This window comes from Chenopodium quinoa, unplaced genomic scaffold (assembly GCF_001683475.1).
Source record: "Chenopodium quinoa cultivar QQ74 unplaced genomic scaffold, ASM168347v1, whole genome shotgun sequence".
Classification (NCBI taxonomy): Eukaryota; Viridiplantae; Streptophyta; class Magnoliopsida; order Caryophyllales; family Amaranthaceae; genus Chenopodium; species Chenopodium quinoa.
Window position 1 is genome coordinate 456,399 of NW_018743858.1, and position 10,772 is coordinate 467,170.

The 10,772-nt window shown below is 32.3% G+C and overlaps 1 protein-coding gene across 7 annotated transcripts; it reads right to left on the bottom strand.

Annotated features, from left to right (window-relative positions):
• Positions 1-617: 617 nt before the first annotated feature.
• On the bottom strand, positions 618-10,216 carry LOC110686358 (lariat debranching enzyme-like). Of its 7 annotated transcripts, none has more exons than XM_021862956.1 (11): positions 9,874-10,216; positions 8,895-9,052; positions 7,283-7,404; positions 6,889-7,082; positions 6,205-6,387; positions 6,006-6,124; positions 5,777-5,916; positions 5,157-5,273; positions 2,581-2,686; positions 1,679-1,767; positions 618-1,606 (listed from the first exon to the last, which is right to left on the bottom strand). In XM_021862956.1, exons 1-9 carry the CDS (start codon positions 9,994-9,996, stop codon positions 2,601-2,603), a joined length of 1,242 nt encoding a protein of 413 aa, XP_021718648.1. In that variant the 5' UTR covers positions 9,997-10,216; the 3' UTR covers positions 618-1,606; positions 1,679-1,767; positions 2,581-2,600. The 7 variants fall into 7 exon arrangements, with proteins under 7 accessions (XP_021718648.1, XP_021718644.1, XP_021718649.1 ...); XM_021862952.1 differs by having other exon boundaries at positions 1,679-1,813; XM_021862957.1 differs by having other exon boundaries at positions 2,577-2,686.
• Between the last annotated feature and the right edge of the window lie 556 nt (positions 10,217-10,772).

The window sequence follows — 10,772 nt, forward strand, 5'->3', positions numbered from 1 at the left end:
TATACGGTTGGTTGATTTATTAAGTAATCTCTCCCAAAGCTTAATCAAAGATCTTCACCAAAGTAGTCACGAAGGAATGCAAATTCTTAAATAGACCGGGATCACATTAATTTATAGCAAATTCTTGTGTATAATGGGTGTACATTAATTTTATTATAAAACGGTCAGTTTGAGCGTAACTTTAACTATTTTTATGGTAACTTTAACCACTTAAAGGGTAACTTTTAATTTATCATTGGTTTAAATTTTATTTTAATGTATAATTTCTTATAGATACGTGATTACATACTATAAAGACTAATATGATTAATCTAATACATTATAAGTTTTTTGTAAGATAAAATTTATTAATAGAAAAATAATAACTTTTGCAGTATAAATGGTAACTTTAAGTACTTTTAACATAACTTTAACCCATTTTACAATAAATTAACGTACACCCATTATACACAAGGCTTTGCCATAATTTATAGTTAACCACTATAATTAAGGACACTACGGTCGCTATATTAATTTTTTTTTTTTTTTTAAAAAAAGTCACTATATTAAAATAAAGATTATTATTATATTAAAATAAAAGCCATTGTGTTAGTATAAAGGTCATAAGAAGTTAAATATTTTTTTTTTTTTTTTTTTTTTTTTTTTTTTTTATGTCTCGAACAATTTGTTTACTATGATACATATATTTCATAAATAAATTTGTTTAAAGTAAAATTTACTTAAAAGTGTATTGATTTTGCATGGAACGGTTCCTAAATTACTATACCCTCTTTTTCATATTATTTTTCCTACTGATCAGTTTTGTTTTGTAAAGATTTCAAGTGGGAAGAAAAAGAATGGAATGGAGGGAGTACCATTTACTACCACACATAAAAACGCATTTGCGAAATTGAGATTGATTTTTTTATTTTTTTAATAAATTTTAATGGCATGCTAATTAAAAAGGACTCAAAATAAATAGTCATATTAAAAACATGTATTCATAATGTCGTTTGTTGATCAATGTATAGAGTTTAACTACTACCTCCGTTTTTTTTTTATTATTTGCAATTTTGAAAGGGTAACGCCGACTCCTGCAAAATTTGTTTGCGAAAGTTAAATAGACAAAAAGACAGATATGCATGTGATTAGGAGAGAAATAGAGAAAAATGACACTTTAAAAGAAAAGAAAACATTTGTGGTTAAATAATATGAAACATCCTTTTTTTTTGGCAAATGATACAAATAATGAAATAGAGGTAGTAGTAGTTGAAGATGTTAAACAAAGTTCAAAACCTCAAACGTTCGTCTGTCTACATTAGTATACTTTTGAGCTCACTAACTCAAGACCTACACTAGTGACACCGTAACAATTGCCAATATGAAATATTCTAAGAAACTGCCTTTCATCTATGAGAAGTTGCAAAAACTACTACGTAATTTGGCAATTGCACTTACCCTAATGCTTCTTCTGTACATTTTTCTCAACAGTGATAAGAATCACAAGAAATTACTTACTGTTACATGCAATTATGCAAACTCAAGACACAAGGCTTCCGGTTCCCAGAGTCTCAACAAATTCTTTCGGTGACGAAAGCTACCCAAGCTCACATGTATATACCTGCGTCTACAACAAAGTGTAGTTAAGAGAGCGATCATTATGTTAAGATTTACTTCCAGAAAGAAATGGTGCAATTACCAAATTAAAGTTTTGCAAAGGCCTCTTCAGAAAGTCCACCGGCTGATAATGTTGACAACTCAACAATTGTGTTGCATCATCATGATTTACTATAGGTAGCAATATTCATAAATGTTAAAACAACAGGTGCAATTTCTGCATGGAAAATGGAAGGTGAAGCAAAGGAATAACAGAAAAACAAAAGAGGACTAAATTAGGCATAACAGAACAAATAAATGAGAATTAACATCAGACTAACTCCTGAGTTTCCACTTTCCACCATCCAAACCAAAAAAGTAAAAGAATGGGGCAGCTAGATGAGTCGCTATTAGATTATCTAGCATGTTAAACAATTAAAAAAAGCTTAACTACGAGCTTAATCTTTATTCTTCAAGTACTTGTAGGGCAAAATAGCATTGATAAAAGCTTGGACTTTCAAAGATAATCACAAATTAATTTAACAGAACAGCCATATAATCATACACAATTAACACAAAGCAGGACAAGAAAATATTTAGGTTGGCCAAGATGTATATCAAAAGTCGTTAAGCATGATGATAAAATCAATTTCTCAGTGAGCACCACAATTAACATTTTTTTGATTAAATATACTTAACCACTATAAACTAATATAGGACATGTGTCTTAGGTAATTACTAGGTTACATAGTTGAGTGACGGGGAAAGCAAAATAAACAAGATGAAATCAAGATTAGCCAACTTGTTACTAAGATATAATCACCGAGACTTCTAATGCTAATGTATTGCGGGCAATTACTTGATCCACAGGTGAGTCAGAAACAAGTTTCTCCAAGAGAGAGAAAATCTCACTTTCATTTGACATGCTCAAATCATTGCTTGAATATAAAGAGCAAAATTGAGTTCATAAGCACCTAATTACAAGCATATTGGATTCTTACTCGCCTTCATGTCTTATCAAACACTTATTCTTCATCAGCAGCACCAGCCAACTCCTCTAATTCATCCACATCATCAATAGGAATATCTTCATCATCAATAGAATAAGCGCCTATATAAAAACAACAAAATTGCAATTAGAAGAAAAAAAAAAAACTGCAATAACAGCAGTAGGAAGCACAAAACTAGTTGTCCTCAAGCAAAAGCAACTGTAAAAGAGGTGCCAAACTGACAATCACATTGGAATAAAAAACCTGTAAAACCAGGCAACCTAAGGGCTAAGAATCACAATTCCGTCCCAAAGGACCAAAGGTATAGGCCCAAAAAAATTATTCATTTACAAAAAAAAAAAAAAAAAAAAACCAACCATATAATCCAAGCGTCCCATATGGAAGCTAATGTGCACATTTCAAAACTACATCATCGAAAGGTAAAATCCACAATGCAAACTAATAATGCACATATGATTACCAATCTCCACAATATCAAGACAAAAAAAAAAAAAAAAAAAAAAAAAAAAAAAAAAAAAAGACATCAAGTATAATTATGTATTTTCTCCAAATATGCAAATTATCAACGAGCATTCCCAAGTTTATCACAATCAATTAGCAAGGAGGATGTGCCTTCTTTAGATAATTGATCTCCAAACGAGATTTGCAGGAGGGAAAGAGCATGGATGGAAAGATTTTTGCATTTTTATAGAAAGAACTACAAAAGAAAATACAACAGCATTCCAACTATAGACTTGAAAAATCCTTAAAGAACAAGTTTCTTCAAATCACAAAACATATTTGAGAGTTCCTAATCCAACGGGAAACCACGTATAGAAGAAGGTAGCAAAGAAAAGGATAGAAAATAGTTTCCCTTTGTGAAGGATTCTTAGCAAATGTTCTTTAGCCTTATTGCCATTCATATACTTGATGACAAAAGAGAATAAAAATGATAAACAATTACCCATCAACAAATGGATATGGAGAGTGGAAGAGTGAAGAGGTTAAACGAAGTTGAGTGGAAGAGTGGGATCATGGAGAAAATGACTTGGTTAAAGGGAGTTAGGAAGGATATGAAGCATAAGGATTTGCATGAGAGTGAGGTATTTGATCGTAAGGGATGGAGGAGAAAGATTTTTGTGGATGACTATATGGAATAATCACTTTGGTTCATGTAGCCAACCCCACTTATGGGATTAAGGCTTTCATTGATGATTAAAATGGATATTAAATACTTTACAAGTTTAAGTGATGTGAAAAAATCAAGCAACCATACATGAATGTGGGTTAGGAAAGCTAGTGAAAATAAAGAACTAAAAGAAACCCAAATTTCTTACAGGTTGTAATGAGAGGGAAGTCAAGGAGCAACACTTGGTACTTCTATAGTGGTTGTTCCAAAATCTAGATTGTTTTCACTAAACAATGACTTTTGGAGATAAAGAGAAAGGCGAGATCATTGCAATTACGTAAATTTAAACAAGGAAGGAAGAGCAAAGGTAGGTAGTTTTTGGCAATAAGGGAAATGCAAAGGATGGTAATCTAAAGTTACCGATTTGGAGATTTGCGGCATCATGATGTAATAAATATATTCTCCCCAAACACATCTAACTCGTAAATGCAATGTAAACGAATTATTAACAATCATTAACATTTTCGGTCTAACTTCTCTAGAGTTTTATCTCGGTATCATTATTTGTCAGGTACAAGAAACCAAGCATCGTACAAGAAACCAGGTTAAGCTCACTCCTAAACAACCCTTCCACAAGACCACAGCAATAAAATACAATTCTCGATAAAACTTAAGTTCAACGTCCAATCATACAATCTTGCTATTCACAAAAAATGTTCACAATTTCACATATAACCAAATCACAATAAAATATTTAAACATACTTTTAATAATTCACTTCATCAAAACTAATCACTTCAACACCACCAAAATATTATGCACATAGGAGAAATATATTTTAACTTATATGTCCCTTTCTTACGACATGTTAATAAAAGCAATAAAGCGTAGAGTACTTACCTGAATATACCAAACAATTATTTATTATTCACTAAATAATTCAAGATTAATTACTACAATCTAACGTTTAACCACAAATAAATATTAAAAATCACTAAAAACCAAATGCACATTAAAAACATAGTCCAAACAAATGAAATCAACATAAATAACTTGGAAAAAGAAACATAAATCAAATAAACCTCATCACTCTGCCCCAGCTGGATGCAAAAATCACGTGTAAAGAATCTCCACATAACGTTAATTATGAGGAAGTTTGGAGATGAGTGATGAGGACTATTTGAATTATGTATCTCAAAAAATCTTATTTATGTTGATTTTGTGTTTAGGTAATGGTTTTAATGTATGTTTGGTTTTATGAAATTTAGAATGTTGAATTGATTTAATTAGGGCCATGGACTCTAACTTGTAATAAAATTATTTAAATTAGTTTTGGATTTTAATTTGGTTTTTGAAAGTTAGTTTATAGCTGCGTAACTTTTGTAAAATCTTCAGCGTTATCAAGAACTCAAATATAATAGGAATTATATGCTATGTAGTATGTATAGTCACACGAGAGTCACCTTTGGATATTGAAGGAGAGTAACTACTCATCTCACGGGAAGCAATGGAGTTGTCAAGAAGATATGGTAGCTCAAGTAACTTCAAGAGTGCCTCTGTCTGAGGATTTCGATGATGTTCTGTAATCAAAATTTCAATGACCATCAAAGACCAAATTACAGCATTTAACCCCCATCTTGGGTAATAAAGCATAAAAGAACAAGTAGCTATTGTTCAAGTATGGGGAGAAAAAGGGCACCAACATTTCATATGAACAAAAGTGCACTGAAGAAGAACAATATAGAATACGATCCCGTAACCATCATGATACACATAAAATTAGAGTTAAAAAAGAAATAAAATTTACAGAGCTTCTAACAAACACCAATTATTGCCATATTCATGGATTTACCACAAAAGTCCACAATGAGGAGCAATTTGACTATTTGAGCATCTAGGATATTCAAACAAAAAACATTAACATCATGTGTATGATGCAACTAATGACAGATTCAACTTTCAACAAGAGAAGCAGGATGTATTTCTAGCATATGAAAGTTGCCTGTTGTAGACTCTTTAAATTGGAAAATACCCTGAATACCAAAAATTGCTAAGCTCTATACACAATAGATTAAATGTTAACCTGCTGAGGAACCATTAAATACAGATTGAGAGGGATCATGGCATGGAGCTGTTCGTGTGAACTCAAAAGGTTTAACCCCTCTTGTGTTTAGCTTACTCCTGACACACTGACGGGAACCTTCTATGTCAACTTGCACACTCCTTTTTCAGGGAAAAAACAAAAAATATACGTTTGTCAAGGCTTAATCAAAGAGAAACAAGAACATCAACAAATAGAATAAGTAACACACTGGAAATCAGCAGGCCTTGCTGTTATGGGGAAGGCTGCATTGAATGTCCTTGTAATTGCAAGCCACTCTTCATCATAACATATTTCGAACGGTCCAGGGTCTGATTCAATTTCAATAATCTGATGCAAAACTTAAATTTAGCATCACCAATTCCAGACTGTAGATAAATTGGACGACAGGTGGGATGAAATATTCATACCTGTAAAAATTTGCGATTAGGCAAGCACTTGTCAAGTGCAAGAAATTTTGTCATAGAACCCCCTTCACCATGCTGGACAAGGGCAGAAAATTTGCAGTGCAGGTGAGCCGAAAACCAATAGGAAGGTTTTAACTTCTCCAACAGCTTAGCTGCAGGCTTACTACCAAGAGTTCGCTCCTGAATCTGAGATGATGATTGCTTACAAAGTTAAGTCACAGTGAAAATATTGCCATTAACAATGGCCCAATAACTTGCAAGCATTGCTGATAGAAACATACAACATCAAAGATTTCAGCCATCATGCAACTAAATTAAAGAATCATTAAAATTGAATTTAAACTTCTAATTTGTACTATTGTACTCATAATGCAATGAAATTTCAACTTAAATCAGATATTTAATTCAACAGGTTGTTATAACAGTGAGTTTCATATCCTTGCAGGGGAAAATATTTAGCTTAAAGTTGTATTAAAATTGAATTAATTGTGTGACAAGCGTATAAGCTAGACTCCTACAATGCACTAATTCAAAAGTAAAAGACGCTGGTGGACAGGTGCTCAACTCCTACGAGTCATGAGAGAGATAAACCCCTATATGTTCTTTAGGAGTTTAGGCACTGAATAAAAGCAGAATACAAAGTTCCATCCTCGCATAAAATATATTCAGTAACATAGTCAAGATTACCTCTTTTTCAAAAAAAGGCTTCTTCCGGACAAGTTCCCTCCAATTTCCACAATCAGTAATACCAACTGGCCAATCATGTGAAAGGAATATATCAATTGGCTCCTGAACTTGCATAAGCTTGTGAACGTCATATTCACGAACATGGTAGATAGATCGGATATCACTCTCACTGTATGGAGGTCTTTCATAATGCCCTGGTGATTTTTTATTAAAAAAAAAAAAAAAAAAAAAAAAAAAAAAAAAAATCCCAGGTATGAGTGTTAAAGAATGCAGAGAGGTTTAGATAGTGAATTTGTCATACCAATATTTAACTATGAACGTGTTTGTAATTAGAAGAAATAGAAAGTCGTATTTTATAAATACCACTCAAACTAATGTATGCCAATGGACCAACCTAATTTATAATGGCGAAAATTATATATTCCTGACAATCCACCAATTCGAATGTTGCCAAACTTGACAACTCCAGCAAAACCCAAGAAGAATATGTTAGGTGCAGCCCATCCACCATAGTACCTAAAACACAATACACATCACTCTTCTAAATTACAGAGTATATATAGCAGGATAGCATATGAAATCTTATATTAAACTGACTTATGTTGGTTGGTAATACAACTAACATATTTTCCCCTATTCAGTAAATTTCACTAACTATATCAGCAATATGATACTTACAGAACTTGATATAAACATGTGACTAGACATTAGAAATAGCTCTAGCAAGAGGTGCAAGATTATGTATAAAAATGTTCTATATATAAAGCACCATAGAAAAGTTTAATATTTGACTAGACATCAGAAATTATGATCACCATAGATTAGATTGACCATCCCAAGAATGTGCTCAAATTAGCTGAGCTCAAAGCAGATATGGTATCCGTGAGAAAAGAGGACTCCAACCTAGAAGATATTCTAAAGGAGGAGGCTAAAATGACAACATACAACAGGGAAAAAAATCAGGTAGAAACATTGCCAAACAAAATAATAACACACTGAAATCCCTTACAAAAATACCATTCATACAAACTATCCAACTTAGAAGAGAACTGCTGCTGTTTATCTCCTTTCTTTACCTCAGAAACAGATTTTTATTTCCAGGTCTAAGAAGATTACTTTATCTCATGTTATCCTCAATCAAACACAAAGATAAGAACCAAGTTAAGCAAAGAATAAGGCATAACCCTTCTTTCCAGACACCGATGATCCCAGACCAAAAATAGAATAATTTCATTTTGTAGAAAAAGATAGCATTACAATTCACCATAGATTAATCATTAATAAAACTAAAAAGACTTTACAATATCAAAATCAAGGGCACCAAACCCACACTAATGTTTCCTCCATTTCATAAATTAATTCACCACTTTGACTAGCATGCTTCCCAACAGAACTTTACCATAGATACCTTTAGTTATCTACAAGTAAAATATACTCCCTCCATTCCCAAAAGCTCAACTCACTTTCCATTTTAGGGTATTTCAAAAAGTTTAACTCACTTATTTTAATCCAATTTTGGCAAACCATTATCAATATTTTAGCCCTCATACCCCACACTATCTACACATTTCCACTCACACTCTCTTACTCATCTTATTGTTCTTAAATCCACCCATCTTTTGCTTAATCTCTTCGACTTTGTCCACCTCACTTTTTCCAAACTTTCCAAGAAACACAAATCTATAGAAAGTGAGTCGAACTTTAGGAAATGGATGCGGTATAAAAGGTTGATATCATGAATTTGTACAATGGAACTAACTCAACAAGATTTTAATCAATAGCATTTGTTTTTAATAAATTAGTAACAACATGTGATCAAAATATGTACAGTATATGAAATTATGTGCAAAAATAAAAGTGTAGCAACTATTTTGAAACAGAAGATATTAAAAAAAAAAAAAAAATGCAAGTAGAAACATGCATATTCCACGATCCACACTGTAAAAACATGCATAATCCACATCCAAGCTTGTGGGGGATAAGAGCTGGATCATGAAATTACTTACAGTTCCCAGAGGTAATTGGAAGCTTCGTGATTTCCACCAATAAAAATAGTTGGCACAGGAGCTAATTCTTCTCCAGAGTAGTATTTCCAGAAAGTGTTCATTTGCCTATATTTAGGTTTAACATTTAAACTCTCAAGATCCTTTTTATTTCTAACAGCCTGTCATAAAGATAAGATCAAGCCAATTATCAGTCTAACATGAATTTCAAAGATTTTCACACAGTCAGCACTCAGCACTATACATATTCTACAGTTTCTTTACAATGAAAACACATTCGTGAAAAACTACAATGAGTAGAGTCTGCCAAATTTACTAGACACTTGTAGCAAATGCTTCTGATGCAAATCAAATATAATCTAAAGTAAAACAGGTCTGCACAATCCTTAACATATTGAATACACTTTTTAAAACATCCCAATTGCCACCAAATGTAGCCGCAAAAGGTTTCAATATTTGTGATATAAGTGTGTGCAAGAGCTGAATAAGTGATCCTCCAATGGTGAGTAAAAAATCTGCATCTTACAAGATAATCCCTAAGGCACTTTCAAAAATCAATTTAACCGGCTCACAGTCACCACTTTTCCATTACAAAATTCATTATTTATCATATATCAACATTTTGTGTCCCTAATTGCTCGAAACATATATCGACACCAAACTCATAATTAAAATAGCCCGGGCATTAAAGTGAAATTTGATGCAATAATCCAACGTTCACCCATAAATTCTATACATCAGAAATCAACACTTAATCCCACAATAATATCAGTCATTCTACCCTATGTACTACCTTAGAGAATCAGATTCATATTCGTGTAAATTCTGCAGCTATGAATATACAATGAAATCAACAACTACTACTATTGAATCAACATAACCCTAATAGTTCACAAACTACGAAATTAATCAGAAATATACTAAAGTTAAACTAATAACGAGGAAAATTTGTAGAAATTATCATAGAGAGAAAAAAGAAAACCTGAAAGTCGCCGCAGCAAATGAGAAGGTCGATTTTAGTGTTTTCTTCTCTCTCTAAATCGGCAATGGTTTTGTAGACATTGTCGAGGTCACCATGCATGCATCCTTCCACTGCTATCTTCATCCTTCTCAATTAATTGTCTTTCTGAAGAAGCTTAGGGTTTTTTCTAAACCCAACAATTATGTCTGTAAACCGATCACTAATATATGAGTTTGTCAATCTGAATTTTAGTGGAGCTGCAAATTTTATGGGTGCTGTGTCGTCACCCATCAACCGCATACCATAATGACCATCAGTAAAACATGACCAAAATCAAACTACCATCACACATTCACATCATTTCGAGGGGATCCACGAGACAATCTTTCTAGTCTATTTTGGAGTAGGGCCAAGTCAAGATAACCTTTAAAGAACGGAGAGAGTAACACTTAAAATCTTAATCAAAACCCAAAATTCCTAAGCTTCTTCAGAAAGACAATTAACTTAGTAAGCTTTTAAATATTATATTTTGGGTAATATTTTTTTATTACCCAAAATATTTTTAAAAATAACTTTAAATTAAAATATAATAAAATAACTTTGAAATATTTTTTGGGTAACAAGAATAGGATATAATATTCCGTGCTTTAAAGCACGAATAATATTGTATCCTATTTTTTGGGTAACAAACACACAAAAATCTATAATAACCATCTTTAACTTTAAAATATAATATTACCCAAAATATTTTGGGTAAGAAACAGAAAATCAAAAATATCACCCAAAATTTGTTGCTACTCTCATCTTCCTTATCAAGACCCGTAATAAAGATTACCCTCTGATCACATCCACGAACAGGGTCATCAATTCTGACCTTAGCACCAGTTTCGTGGCGTATTTGTGATAAGATATTGCTCTTC

Bases quoted from the DNA above. Each gene is read 5' to 3' on its own strand.
- LOC110686358 (XM_021862956.1), bottom strand. From the start codon at position 9,996: ATGAAGATAGCAGTGGAAGGATGCATGCATGGTGACCTCGACAATGTC. The intron at 9,053-9,873 runs GTTTTCTTTTTT...TCTTTATGACAG, and splicing joins TTTGCTGCGGCGACTTTCAG to GCTGTTAGAAATAAAAAGGA. The intron at 6,125-6,204 runs GTATGAATATTT...GTTTTGCATCAG, and splicing joins CTAATCGCAAATTTTTACAG to ATTATTGAAATTGAATCAGA.